The sequence below is a fragment of the Varanus komodoensis genome, unplaced genomic scaffold, assembly GCF_004798865.1.
Source record: "Varanus komodoensis strain SLA01 unplaced genomic scaffold, ASM479886v1 scaffold7_3, whole genome shotgun sequence".
NCBI lineage: Eukaryota > Metazoa > Chordata > Lepidosauria > Squamata > Varanidae > Varanus > Varanus komodoensis.
In genome coordinates, this window is record NW_025336480.1 from 17,349,466 (window position 1) to 17,364,272 (window position 14,807).

Here is a 14,807-nt window from a genome sequence, read left to right on the forward strand (position 1 = left end):
TATGTAATTTAGACTTGCAAAGGGGACTGGTATGCTAAATTTGACTAGTCAGTCAAATGAAGCACATTCAGATTTTTAAGGTCTCCATGCAAACATTCATTTGAATAAGAAAAAAATAATTATAATTAATCAGATTCCACATCATAGCACCCTCCTGATGTGTTTAGAGTTGGACTACGGCTCTCATCATTCCCAGCCACCAATAACCATGCTGGCTGGGAATAATGGGATTTGTACTCCAAAGGTAACTGAAGTATGCCCAGTTGGGGGAGGCTGAATAAAGTGACATAAAATGTCTCTACCTCTTTTCCTTGCCAATCAAAGTGTAAAGGAAAAAGGCTTTGTGTTACTCTAGAGTAAAATCTTATTTCCAGCCCCACTGCTACAGTGTGGTTAAAGTGAAGTTTTCATTTCTTCTTCCTCAGAATTTGTCTTTTGAGGGTAGAGTTGAATGGTAGCTATATTAAAGATATATCAATGAGAATTCTCATTGATATTATTCAGTCAGACTTTGCATATAGTCCCTTACCCTTTGTGCCATATCATGCTCAGAGTTAGCACCATATCTTTTCTTCTGAGTTTGCCATTTCCAGAGCAACATACTTTGTATTTGATTGAAAATGTCCCATTCCAGTCCTCTTTAGTTGCTCACACCAAGTACAGCAACTGTTCCATTGCTTGCTTTATGGTTTCCAGGTTGCCTTGATCCATGCTTATCATGTTCCATGTTCCAGTTGTATGTACTGTGCAACACTGGATTTTCCTTTTGCCTCTGTGCATGTCAGTTACTAGACTTCCTTTTAGTTTTTATCTGGTTGCGCCATAAGCGACAGGGCTATTTGTGCTTGTCCTTTCCTCTTTGCCAGTGGTTATTTGAGTGCCTTCTGAGCTGGAAGTCTCATCTCTTGTTTCATTTTGGATTGTTTCAACACAGGGTTAACAAAGTAAGAATATTCAGAAGTGGTTTACCACTGCCTGCTCTACAGTACTAACCTGAGTTAGCTTGAGCATCACTGCCATTGTCTGTGAAAGATCTGCTGCCAGCTTTGCCTTCAGCCACCACAGCTGCTCAGCAGTGGCCCTTCAGGAGTTTCTCTGCTCCCATCACCATTGACCTATCTATTCTCTTCTGCTGATATGGCTGTTATTCTTGATGAGGGTGGATGCCTCTTAGTCCAGGGTGTCAACTTTGACTATTCTGCCTAGGAGACCTTGCTGGGAGACCAGCCTAGTGACTTCCTGGCAGCATTGCTTTTTTTCTGACACTCTCAAACTATTTCACCACATTAAGGTGTGCATCCAAGAAGTTGTTATTGATGTACCCAGAATATATTCACAAAGATATTACTGGAAAGGATCTGAATGCACAGGTAATTCTTTATAAGGCCAGAACATGCCATTGAAGTTGAGATGGGTACATGTGTTTGTGGTGGGGATATCATACAAAATGTGGGACTCCTCTGTTGGCCATGCAGTGTAAACTGATGTTTGCAAATTGCTGTTCTGTTTCCCCAGATTAGTTAATGATTTGTCCTTAAAAAGATATGTATCAGAAAGAATAAACTATTTTAACCTGTCTTTTTAATATGGGCTTTAGAAACATGTACATTTCCTTTTGCACTCTGTGTTGGGAATGGGTAAAGATGTAACTCTAATCTAGGATCCATCTCCAGTAGCCAACCACAGGCCCCTGGAAAATCCACAAACAATACATGAAGGCAATAATAGCCTTCCCTTGCTGCTATACTTCAGCAGCTACTTGGTGGTTCAGTGTCACTGAACCTGGAGGTTGCAGATATATGATGATGGCCATATTTTGTCCCATCCTCTTTACTAAATTCATCTCAGCCAGTAGCCATCACAAAATCTGATCCTACTGTGTTCATTGCTACAATTTAAAGATTTAAAATAAGCAAAAGTTGACTGAACAGTATCACTGGTCCTTCTTTCTAGCGATCTTGCATTCGTTGCTTTCTGTTGGTCCTCTGATTGCCCCAGGTTGCTTGATTGCAGTGGTGGGTGTGCTTTGTGTTCACAGAATGCCCATATCAGCAGGGAACTTCATGGCCGTTCTGGCTGCTGTGGACTTAGCTACTTTGATGCCACCATGTGCTTGTGGGGAGAGCTAAAATTTTAGTCTGGATTGAAGCATCATACATCAAAAGCCAGTCCACGTAGTTATGACAGTATTTTAAAGGATTTCAGATGAATCCTTGTGGGACAAAGATTGGCTGAGTGGAATGATGACATTTTACTGGAAAGGGACAGATGATTCTTGTTACTTAGGAGAGTTACGTACCGTAATGTAAAGAGCTGAAAATGTAGTATAATTCTGCCTAGGAAAGGGGTGGTCAGCTTGTGGCCCTCCAGATGTCTTGGCTTACATGTCCCGTCATCCCACATCACTGGCTATGATATTTAGGGCTAATGGGAGTTGTATGCCAAAACATCTGTGAAGATGCACAAATTTCCCATCTCTGATCTAGGGCTTCAAACACAGCTGAACAAAAGATGCAATTGTATGGGGTTACCTGTGTTGCATGGCATAAGAACTTTGCCCTTTGTCTGAAAAATTATGTTGCCTCTCATGTAATGTGGGATTTTGGAGATTTAAAATAATGTAGTGTGTATTTGTGTACAGTGAACTTGTATTTTTTTCCCCATCCACCTGAGACAGGGCAGGGATTGCTAAGAAGTAGATTGCCTTCAGGGTTTCTTTTGTCCTCAGCAGTGTAACTTGAAGTGGCACAGGTGAACTTCAGCTACCTTTGGAATTAGACATGTGCTATGTAGTTGGGTGTATTAGCTCTTTGCTTCAGGTAAGGGCAAAATACTAGGGTTGGTGCAAAATACTAGGGTTGGTGCAAAATAACTAATAAGTAGATTATAATTTAGGCTGTTTCTCAACCAACTTCCTTTAATCCCGCTGCTTCTCCTCTGCCCCCAGATATTTTTTTAAAGTTGTCAGCATCCCTCTCGATTTTGGGCTCTTGTGTTTTATCCACTCTTTTGGTTGCACACTTGATTTTTCTGCTACACAGATGGGTGAGGAAGCGAACTGTCCACCTGCATGATTTACAAATGTGTTAACATACTGGAAGGGGCACAGAAGAGTTAAGCTTAGCCCTCACCAGAAGCCTCAGAGCTATGATTTAGTAGAACATCCAAGGGCTTATTGTAGCTGGGAGGTTTTCTGTTGTGGCCTTTAGAAAAGCCTTCATAGAATCGCTAGTGATTCATGCTGGAGTCTATTAATACCCTTGCTCCACCTGCTAAGGTGGCAAAGTCAAAAGCAATAGGACATGGGTTGCAACTCTTTTTCAGGCCAGAGGGTGTTGCCAGTGACTGAAAGGTCTGTCCTTCCAGCTGTCACTGGGCAGTTCTTCAAGCGCAGCAAAACTATGTTTGAAAGCAGGAGCAGAGAGGGACAGTTTGGAGTAGAGCTTTGCAAATAATAACCATTGAGTGTTTTGCTGTGTGTACAGAACTCCTTCATGGCAGCCAGTTTCTGTGTTTCCAGATGTTGCGGTTGTTAAAACCTTTGCACAACACAGCCTTCCGCAGCCCGTTGCACATTGAGCTACCTCTCAGATCATCCCCAGCCAGCGTGATCATTGGTTGGGGGAAGGCTGTGTTATTGGGCAGTAGCCGGTGGTTCTTCCTGTGCCTAGCCATAAGTTTATAAGACTTCTCTTAAACAGAAAATTAGGAGGCAGGATGTCAGATGATGGGAGACCTAGAGCAGAATACCAAGGGTCAGGGTCTTCCTTGCTCATCCAAAATTCACTGAATTCCCGGCCAAGTGTCTCGGAAACAAACAAATGGTTTCTGCTCTTCCTGCATGGCAGGGATGTTTACAGATCTCTTTCCCCTTCCAGTGGAGTGGGCGGAATGCCTTTGTGATCTGTAGCCAGCATTCTCTTGACTGTTGTCCCACATGCTCTCTGTCAGTTGGCTAAAGCCGCACCTTCTGTTTGGTGTTTCACAATAGCATTATTTGTTGGGGATGCCCTTGAACAGCTGAAGCTATATGTTGCCTCTCCAGGGGACCACAAATTTTGTCCTGGCTTGGTAGCCAGCCTTTGCTCCTAGCTGCTTTTGCTTTGTTTCACTGGGACAAGCAAGCCCGTCCTTTTGTACCTGCTACCAAGGACGGAATAGCGATTAGGACACACAGTTTCTTTCTTTTGCCCGTGCTGCACCCAGTGTAAAGCACAGCCTGACACCACTTTCATAAGAGGTGCTCCCTGCTTAAAAGAAACAAAACAAAATCAAACAACCAGTTCCTCCTTTGGTCGCCACATTGGTGGTAAACGGTCTGGATGTTGGCAGAAGTATCATTGGTATATAATATTGCTGTAGTGGCTTAACATGGGCATAGGAGGAGCATCTGGCCAAACAACAGAAAAGTTCCTAGGGTTCAGAGCAGTGTATGCCTGAAGCCCCGAGGAGGCTTCTCCTGGCTTTTTAATTCTCTGTTTATGTTTTAAAAATGCAAGTAGGGAAGCAGAGTGAAATGGCCTTGTAACACTTGAATGGTTGGATAGAATTCTAAACAGGCCAGGACCAGATTTTAGAAACCTGCCCAGATGCCCTTTTTGACTTGCATCTGAACACTGAGACTTGGACTGGAGATGTCGTAATTTCCAGATGCTGCTTTATAAATGAGTTTTAAAAGATGAAAAGTAGGTGGGGATCATGTAACTATTAAACTAGAACTTTGAGAACAAATGAAATATGACAGTTAAATATATCTTGCATTTAATGTGTAGATTTGTCTATATTTAAAATGAAAATAGCATGAACTGTGGGATGGGGGAGGAGCTTACAGTTATTAGGATTGTACTAGATATGAAAGGAGAAGTTATAATTTCCTCACCTTCTGCAACCCTGGGGAAAATCCCTTTCCTGCTGCTATTTGTATTGGGAGAAGAGTGCAAATAACAGTTTCAGAGAAGGCATTTTCCACAAGACTGCAGCACAGGAGGAAACTGCTACAGTCCAATTAATTATCAGCTTCAGTGGAAGGACACATTTAGCATCACTCCTAGTTTGGCCCTAAGTAATATAATGCAAATTCTACTGATCAGCAGTTGATAGAGTTAGTACAGTGCAGAATCTGGCATGGAATCACTCTTCTCAGTGACTCAGATCCATTAGCCAGTGCCTAGGGGTACATCTGCTAGCATGTGTCTTCTTCACTTTGCTTAGTTTTGCACTTATAGGAATGCAAAGCTCTCTTGCTTTCTCTCTCCAGGAGTGTGGCTAGGGAGAATCCTTCACTAATTATTAATTCTGCTGGTGAGTAGATTTTGTCCACCATGCTGGTCCTATGAGCACTTCTGCATGCAAAGCAGATGGGTCACCAGCATGGACTAAAATGTGAATACAGTAGGGAGCAAAAATATCCTGAAAAAATATTTTTTCAGACATGCCCGTATTGTTAAATATATGAGGGGCTGTTTTAGGATCCTTTTAGATGACCTTGTAACTAACAAGATAGAAAACCATTTTGCCCTGCACTGCAAGTTGGTTATGGCTGGCATTGTTACTGTTCTATTTTTGAAAAGCAAAAGAGCTGTGCTGGGTCAGGCCAACGGCCTATCCAGTGCAGCATCCTGTTCCCACAATGTCCCAGTAGGGTAGAAGTGCATTAGCATCTGCCTACTCACGTCCCTTGGAAACTGGTGTCCATGCATACTGCTTCTCATAGCCATCAGGACCAGTTGTCATTAAAAAACCCTGCCCTCCATTAAATTGTATATTTCCTTTTTAAAGCTGTCCAAGCTGGTAGCTATCACTGTATCTTGTGATAGCAAATTCCATAATTTAACTATGTGCCTTGCAAAGAAATACTCCCGTTTATCTTCGTTGGATGACCCTAAAGCTTCCTCGAATGACCCACTTTCTAGTATTATGAGAGAAGGGAAGAGCAAATCTGGGAAAGGCTCAAACAGGACATTTGTTTTGCCTCAACACATCTTGTTTATTCTGTCCTGCATGAATGGCTACCTTGTAGGGCGTTCATAAGGTAAAGGTGAAAGGTGGCTGGGACCAATAGAGACCAGTTTCACTGGAATTATTTTCTCCCTGACCAGAGGCCTCTGGAAAGCCTGTGTCAGTGGCTGTCTTTGTGAGTGAAATCAGGATTGTTCAGTGTTTTTTGTTTTGTTTTGTTTTGTGGGCGAAAGCTGGGCACTGGGCCCCTCTGTCCTTTCTAAGCATACAAAGAAACAGTGGTATCCTTACAGTCCTCTGCACTGTCAAACTATTAAGTATTAAAGGCCTCTCATGGTGTGTTGGCAAGTGATTGACACTAAGCTGAAGCAGGTGCAGAGAGCATGGCGGCTTCCTCAAAGCTATGCGGGAGAGAACAACTGGACTAGGAAAACAGGCTCCCTGTGCTCATTGGTTGTTTGCCCTCTGGATTAGATAGGAGCTGGCCCGTTGACTGGCACACCAAGCTTGAACTGGAAGTGGGCCATGGGGGGGGGGGGGGGAAGGGGGCAAACCCGTATTTTTAGGTTTTTTTTTTTTTTATACAGCTGAAAAAGGGGTTGAAGCAAGACTCTAATGCACTGTCTGCCTTCTGCAGACTAAGGGCCTCAGGAGGATCTAGTAAGCTATATTTACATTCACACGCACACACATACTCACCAGTAGCTGCCTTGAATTTCCATAGCTTTTTTCCTGACTTCTCTGCTACCTGTGTAAACTTGGAAGTTCAGGAAACTTTGTTTTAAATTTGCAAATGTTCAAATAATCATTTAGTTGAATGTCCCATCCCTCCAGCCACTTACCTTCCTGCATATCTGTTCCACCTCTGTAGTCAGTTTGAAAAAAAAATCCAGCTCCAGCTATGCTGCAAGAAAAAAAGGAGGACATTTCATTGGTACACGTAAAGGAATAGTAAAGAAGGGAGGAGCACCTGAGCATGTGTAAATTTGTTTTCCTTGCCACTTTATACATTCAGGCTGTGGGACAGCAAAGTCGCCTGAACCTGAGGTATCTTTTCAGTTATTGAAGAAATGAAGACCACTTGAGGGGCCATAAATAAATCCCATTTGTTCTTGTTTGTGGGGAGCAGGGGCAGATCTTGTTCAGGGATCTCCTATACTTGGAAGCTCTGTTGTTTTCAGAATAGCTTGCTAATACCCTGCTTGCTTCTTTTTGCAGAACACTGCTTCTGACTGCAGACCCAAGGAATCGCCATGCATATCTACCTGTTGAGAGGTGTTTCAGAATCCCAAGCCTGCTCTATTTCTATCCTGATGGACCAGTGATGATGGACAGCTGTTGGCATTTTTGCCTTGGAAAGGAACTTTGGATGGATTTGCCATGGTGACATGAAAAAAGGCCAGGATGGATAATGGACGATCGCAGGGGCGTTCCCACATAGGCACTGCCTCTTAGTGAAATTATCCTTTGCTTTTCTTGAGTCAAGATCTGGAGGGAGGGAGGGGAGGGGGGCTGGGTGGGTGGGGTGGGGAAGCAATCTGAACTCTCTTTTCCAAAGCAAGGATGACTTTGGTAAGGTTCCGGAGGAGTTTCCGGCAGGTGTCTCCTCAGGTGGTGTTGTTCTTGCTCTTTGCCTTCTGCCTGCTCAGTGTTTTTGTCTCGGCTTACTATTTATATGGGTGGAAAAGAGGACTGGAACCCTCTGCAGACATCCCCAGTCCAGACTGTGATGAACCGAAGGTTGCCCCTTCACGTCTACTTCCATTAAAACCCATCAAGGTGGTAGATTCTTCTCGCACAGACCCTTTGGTTCTTGTTTTTGTGGAAAGTCTTTACTCTCAGCTGGGACAGGAGATTGTGGCCATCTTGGAATCCAGTCGTTTCAAATATCTGACAGAGATTGCTCCAGGAAAGGGGGACATGCCCACGCTGACTGATAAGGACCGAGGGCGCTTTGCACTGATAATCTACGAGAACATCCTGAAGTATGTGAACCTGGATGCCTGGAACCGTGAGCTCTTGGACAAGTACTGTGTGGAGTATGGTGTAGGAATCATTGGCTTTTTCAAGGTACTAGCATTGATCTGCAGGAGTAGATGGGGTAGGGGAGGAACCATTTTGTGAGTGGGAGGGGATGGAAGGGCAGGTAGTTCAATCCCTCCATGTGGCAGGCGCAGTGCAGCAGCAGAAAGCAGGTCCATCTCGCTATGCAAGGAGAAGCATGTCTTGGCCAACTCTTGCAGCAAAATGGGTGGTAGGAAGGGAGATATTTTTCTTCTGAGTGAATTTTCTGGCTTCAAATTGCAGAAGGTGATAATTTCGTAATGGTCTCCTACATATTAAACTTCTGCTTAAACTCCCAGCAGATAGAAAGGTAGCCCAAAGGACCAGGCTACTGTATTTTTCTGCATAATGTAGTAGTTTCCTTTTCATGGGTTCAAGATGGGGGTCTTAAGAGCCAGATCTGGCTCTTGTGCCTAGTCTAGAGTAAAAATGAAAAGAGGGAGAGACATAGCTGCCAGAGAGGGATGCAGAGTGATGTGTGTTTTGACCCTTAGTTGCTTGCACATCTGTCAAACAAGCTTAACTCTAGGATGCTCTTCAGTTGCCCCCTCTCTTTCTAGAGCTGAGCTTCCTACAGAGTTAGGGTCCCAGCACAATTTTCTCTGCCCAAGAATTGAAATGATAGAAGAAAGTTCCACCATAGTCTGTCTACTTGCTTCTGCATTAGTATGGCAACAGGGCTGGAAGTGAATGTAAGTTAGAAGGTTTGGCACAGCAGCATGTTTCTCTTGAGTTCTGGCACCATTTCTTTGAATGGGCCCTGCCTGATCCAATTTATTTTCCAGGCAAAAACCTCATATTACACCAAGAGAGGTGTTGTATGACAGCACCCTTAGTTGGCTCATGTTTGAAGAGCTGGAGGGACAAGAAGATACGCAGTCTGCAGAATGTCAGCCTTTCTTGGACACCTTCTCATTGTCACTGTTTGCTATTGAATGGCTTGATATCTGACCAGTGCCAAGCCTGATAGTAAAAGTGCTGGGTTTTTTTAACTGATGCCAAGAGCGGATTTACAAATTTGCGTCTTTTGAGATGGGCTATGTTGCTGTAGCTCTACTGATGACAGGGCAAAGATAACAACAGTGGTCTTTGGCGGGAAGTTGGGTAATGTGTGAAGAGAATACTAGGGGTTTGTGGAACACTGTAATGTCTCTGCCTAGCAGTATGGTTTGACAAGGCTACCTTACCCTGGATGCCTGCTTTTTTGGTGACTACTGGATTGAGCTTTGTAGGAGGCATAAAGAAAAGATGCAAAGTGAATATTTTTACCTTCTACATGGTGTCAGCCAAGGCAATCCACAGGATTCTTGTCCAGGTCTCTTGCATTTCTGTCCCTGAATGGGTAAGCCAAGAAGGCTAAGAATCCAGGAATGAAGGGTGCTAAATAGGGCTATATTCTGAGACCTGGAGCTGTCTTGCTGCTTTTGGTAGACTCTTGCAAAGATTTTCTCTTGCTTTTCTGGCTCATTCCTGAGAATGTTCACACTATAATTAATTGGTTAACTTTTCAAAGAGCCAAAGGAAAGTCTCTCTTGCTTCCTGTACATCTGGGTCTCAATTCATTTATGCAATTACATCATTGGGAAATATATGCTTGCCTGTTTAATATGTATAATATATGCTCTATGTTAATCAGCTTCCAGAGATTAACAGATGGATGAAGCCTGTTATGTGTTAGTTCATCACCCAAAGTCGTCTATGTGTGTTTCAGTCTTCATTGATTTCTCTGGTTAGAAAGTTCATAGACCACACAACATGCACATTGCAATAATAAAGTAGCTTAGTGCACGACCCCTCTTTCCCTTGACATGAGTGGGGAAAGTGGAAGGCATGCAAGAGTCGTCACTAGAATGTGTGAACAGCACTCTCTACATCAATGTCAAGATTTCTTAGTTCTGTAGGAGGTCCCTTGAGAAGCATCTGTATTCATCTACTGTAATGTAAGCAATGTGACACCATGTGACGTCCACCAGGATCTTGTGAAGCACAGCTGTGTTATACCTCTTCTTCCAGCACTCCCTGTCTTACCACCCTTTTCTTTTTTATGTATGTGGAAGTATGAAATGAAGAGGAGGAAAATCTTGAGTTTTACTCTAATCTATCTCAAAACAACTTTCTTTAGTCTCTCATCGAGCTGCTTAAAATCAGTATCTTTTCTTTTTCTTTCCTTACCATATTTCTGAATGAAAGGTGGTTCTGTTACCTCTCTTTAGAGATGGGGTATGCATTCAGATGCTGTCAACAGCTCCAGACTTGGTGTGTGACTTGGACAAGGTGTGGAATTAAGTGGTAGAGGTGTCATAATTTTCAAAATTCATTCTCCTGAACAGCATTTTATGCTGACAACTCACTCCTTTTTTTAGTTGTTTGCTTCTGAGTATGAGGAAGCAATTTGGCTTTTTAATTTCATAGAGCATTTTCCTCTACAACATATTCAGTAATGAAGATGTTTTTAGTTCTCCTTGCACTGGTCACATAAAGCTATTCTGTTTCCTTTTGAGTATTGCTGGTACTTAAATTAGAGATGAAATGGAGGTCTGTTTCTTCACCCCCACTTTCATGCTCCCTCTCTACTTTTTTCTAAGTGTTGGTAGCTGAGAAAGTTTTTGTATATGATGTCACTATTAAATAAGTTTTTACAGAACAGAATTAAAGAGCAAAAAGGGAATTTTGTGCAAATTCTCTGTGTCCATCTAAGGAGGAAACTCCAAAGGTAATGCAAATGAAATAATCACTAACACACGGTCCCTAGGTGCATCTCTCTCTGAATGTCACAGTCTTGGCTTAGTTTGCCTCAAGACAGTACGTAAGTGTTGGGCTGGATCACTGCAGGTTGCAGATGAGCACTTACATAGTGGAATGACTCTCCATGAAAATTTGCTTTTCTTCCGCGTGGAAAATTAGATTCCAAAGAAAAGCGGAGATTGTGTTGTGTTGTGTTGGTAATGAAGGAGCACTTGATCACTTGAGCTCTCATCTGCACTCTAAAGTGGTGCAGCTCATCTCATGGAGGGTGGGGGGCTTGTTATTAGTCTACGAGGCCATATCCAGAAGGGTAGTCCAGGAGACTTTAGAAACTAGAACTGGGCTTCTGAAGACCACAACAAAATGGCTGGTTCACGGTGTGGTTTATTGAACCCAAGGCCCATGGTATGACTCAGGGCACCTTATTGCCTAACATGCTTCAACATAGAAACTGTGTTGGAGATGGGGAAACAGTGACCATTTTAAAGCTGGTTGGAAGCTCCCAGACAACAAACAGAAACCAAAGTTAGGGCAGAACTCTTGGAGTTGAACAAGGGTGCTTGGCGTGAGACAGGATTGCAGTCTGTAAACTGCAGGCTTCCCTTTCCTCTAGGTCTGCCTTAGCCAACCTGGTGCCCTCCAGATGTTTTGGGCTTCAGCTCCTGTCACTCCCAAGGAGCACAGCCAGTGGTCAGCTTGGGGGGAAGGCTGCACTAGATGCTCTAGTACTGCTTTTTCTTCCCAAAATTGGCCATGCTTCATTCTTGAGACTGTTACAGTGGTAGTTGGTAAACGCTGTTCTTTTCAATGGTTCGCAACATCAGAGCATGTTTTTTATTTCTCCAGTGGCAGTCTGCCCTTCTTTCTGCTTCTCCTTGCTTTAATTGGTACCTGATGAATTTCTGTCTGAAGTGGTCATTCAGTTCCTGTGATTTCCCTACAGGCCAATGAGAACAGCTTGCTGAGTGCTCAACTGAAAGGCTTCCCTCTCTTTCTCCACTCCAACCTTGCGCTTAAGGACTGCAGTATCAATCCCAAATCTCCGCTTCTATACATCACTCGGCCCAGCGAGGTGGAGAAAGGGCTTCTTCCAGGGGAGGACTGGACAGTATTCCAGTCAAACCATTCCACTTATGAACCTGTCCTCCTGGCCAAAACCAAGTCGGCAGAATCTATCCCACACATGAGCATTGATGCCGCACTCCATACCACTGTGGTTCAGGACTTGGGTCTGCATGATGGCATCCAGAGAGTGCTCTTTGGCAACAACCTGAACTTCTGGCTGCACAAACTTGTCTTCGTGGATGCAGTTTCCTTCCTCACTGGCAAGAGGCTTTCTCTTCCCCTTGACCGTTATATCTTGGTAGATATAGATGATATCTTTGTTGGCAAGGAAGGCACACGGATGAAGGTGGATGATGTCAAGGTAATTATACCCAAAGCGCTTGAGTTTTGCTTTTCGGGGATATAATGGGGCTGCTAATTTGTGGATCCATTAGTTAGGATCAAAGCTACAGGTTATTGCTTATTCTGCTACCTGAGTCATTGTGCTTCAGTCAACATAGGAAAATTGACAATTAAAATCCAGAATATATAACAATATGCCCCCTTTGTTATGGAATTTTATTAATTTAGACACAGAAACCCATATCCACTCAGCATAAAACCCAATGTTATTGCTTTGGTTGCAAACACTTAATTAGGATTGTTATAAAGAGTTGCATACATAAAAATGTGTGGCTGGGTTTTTTGTGCTTCAATTAGCAGTAGAATTAAAATACTATGGGTTACAATGAAATAGCTTATTCTTTAGCTTATTGGATAACATGTTTAGCTTATTGTGCAACTATCAGAGCATCTGAAGAAGACTATAGTTTACAAAACTCATTCTCTTTTTAAGAGAATGAGTTTTGTAAACTATAGTCTTCTTCAGATGCTCTGATAGTTGCACTTTTGTAAGACTATTATAGTCTTACAAAACTCATTCTCTTAAAAAGAGCTTGCTATTTTGTACATGGTAAAGGCAAACATATTTTAAGAGTATGAGCTTTTGTAAGACTATTATAGTCTTATATGCAGGTACTTTTTAAAATAAGAAACAAGTCAAGAGAGCTCTGAACTAGGGGCAAAATATAGCTACTTAAGGGGAACATTACCTGAAGGAGCGCTTGCATCCATATATGCCCAGCCGCCCCTTGAGATCGGCGGGGGAGGCCCTTCTCCGGGAACCCTCCATGAAAGAAATTAGGAGGGTGGGTACTTGGAGGAGGGCTTTCTCTGCGGTGGCGCCTAAGTTATGGAACGCGCTCCCCAGAGAGGTCCGCCTGGCGCCGTCGTTATTTGTTTTTCGGCGCCAGGCAAAGACCTTTTTATTCAAGCGGCATTTTAACTGTTAACATTATTGGTTTTATCTGGCCAGGGCGGCTTATTTTATACTGTATTGCTGTATTTTAATTTTATATTTATATTTTAATTTATATTATAATTATTTTAATTTATTGATGTGAGTCGCCCCGAGGCTTCGGCGAATGGGGCGGCATAAAAATGTTTTAATAAATAAAAAATAAAAATAAATTAGCTTTGAATTACAATGCATATTAGCTTTGAATTACACAGTATATGTAGCATGTAATAATATATGTAGTATATTACATAGTATATTATCCAATACAGGTAGCCAAAGCAAAATATTCAATTTTTTATTGCTCACATTTCAAGGCTTGTATTACCAGTTGACTGCTGAGAAGAGTTGATGTTGGTAGGGGGTATTAGATTATTTTGCTTTTTGCAGAGAAATGATGGCTTATGTCTTGGACTCCTTTTATGCAAGAAAAAAAAATACATTGTTCAACTAAGTTTACACTGGGTAACACATCCCTGTCTCAGTTTTAATAAAATAATTCAATCTGCTATCTTAACAAAAGTGAAGATAGATACTGAACATCCTAGATAACCAGTTTAATGAATATGCTGCAGTCAAAGATTTAAGGGGCACCTGCTTTCCAAACAAAGGCCCATCTCTCCCAGGAGAGCAGCTCACATGTGCTTGATGGAGAACATTCGAATGTTTCCTCCTGACACACCTCCACTTCCAAATAGATAGTATTTCTCTACCTGCTTTTTGTCCACATGATCCACCCAGCCATCTTCAAGCACATCTCATATTAGCATAAGTGATGTAAGGGCACATGGTCAAAGCCAAAGACTGGTACTGCAGTCTCCTTGCATTTGTATTGGTGGCATAGAGGATGATGCCATGTGGCCCTCTCTCTCACAGTTGGGGTAGTATGTATGAGGAGCCTGACGCCATGTAAGAAGTACTGGTGGTGCTGCTCCCTCGGCATTGACCCTCTGGAAGCTGGCATTTGCATGCATGGGAAGGAGCCTCAGATAGGGTTGCTGCCCGGTGGCCTCGAGTTTCTTACACGTCCTGGTGGCATGGGACCACGGAGTTTGGCTGTAGCAACTCTTGTGTCACTGCAAGAGCAATGTGAGGAGAGGGCCTGAGGCTGTGTGCAGCTAGTTCCACTTCCTGGTGTGTTGCCGCATGCTTGCAGAATTCAGGATAGTCGGCTTTTCATTCTCTGGCTGTGCCGGATTAAGAATTGTGGGCAGTGGAATAAGCAGAAGGATCAAGGGGCCTGGCAGCATCGCTGTAACCATAGCCCAAAGTTGTCAGTGCACGGCAGTGCTGAGCAATCACTAGCCCTGAATGATTCCTTCCTGTCCTCTGGAGCTGAGGACAGATCACTGTGCTTGCTGTAAACATACTCCAACCTGACTTCCATTGCAGAAGCAAAGAAAGTAGCTCAACACAAGCAAATATCTCCCCTATTATTCCTTTTTTTGCCTTTCTGTGACAGAAGGCTAAAAGTACACTGTCTAAATATAGATCCCATTGAGTGACATGAAGACAAGGAAAGTATTGGAATCAAATGATTAATTGACATGAGGGATCCAGTTATCTGTAGCAACTCATAGTACACCTTTAATATGAGCTATATGCTCATTTTATCTAGACTCCGGGCAGAAGGAGTTCT

The 14,807-nt window shown here is 42.9% G+C and overlaps 1 protein-coding gene across 1 annotated transcript in view; it reads left to right on the forward strand.

The window, feature by feature from the left end:
* Positions 1-7,499: 7,499 nt before the first annotated feature.
* Positions 7,500-14,807, forward strand: part of NDST1 (N-deacetylase and N-sulfotransferase 1) — a 34,918-nt gene continuing 27,610 nt past the window's right edge. Inside the window, exons 1-2 of the mRNA XM_044454375.1 lie at positions 7,500-8,028; positions 11,711-12,193. Coding sequence (XP_044310310.1) covers positions 7,522-8,028; positions 11,711-12,193 — 990 coding nt within the window. The 5' untranslated portion in view covers positions 7,500-7,521. The remainder of the gene's footprint in view (positions 8,029-11,710; positions 12,194-14,807) is intronic.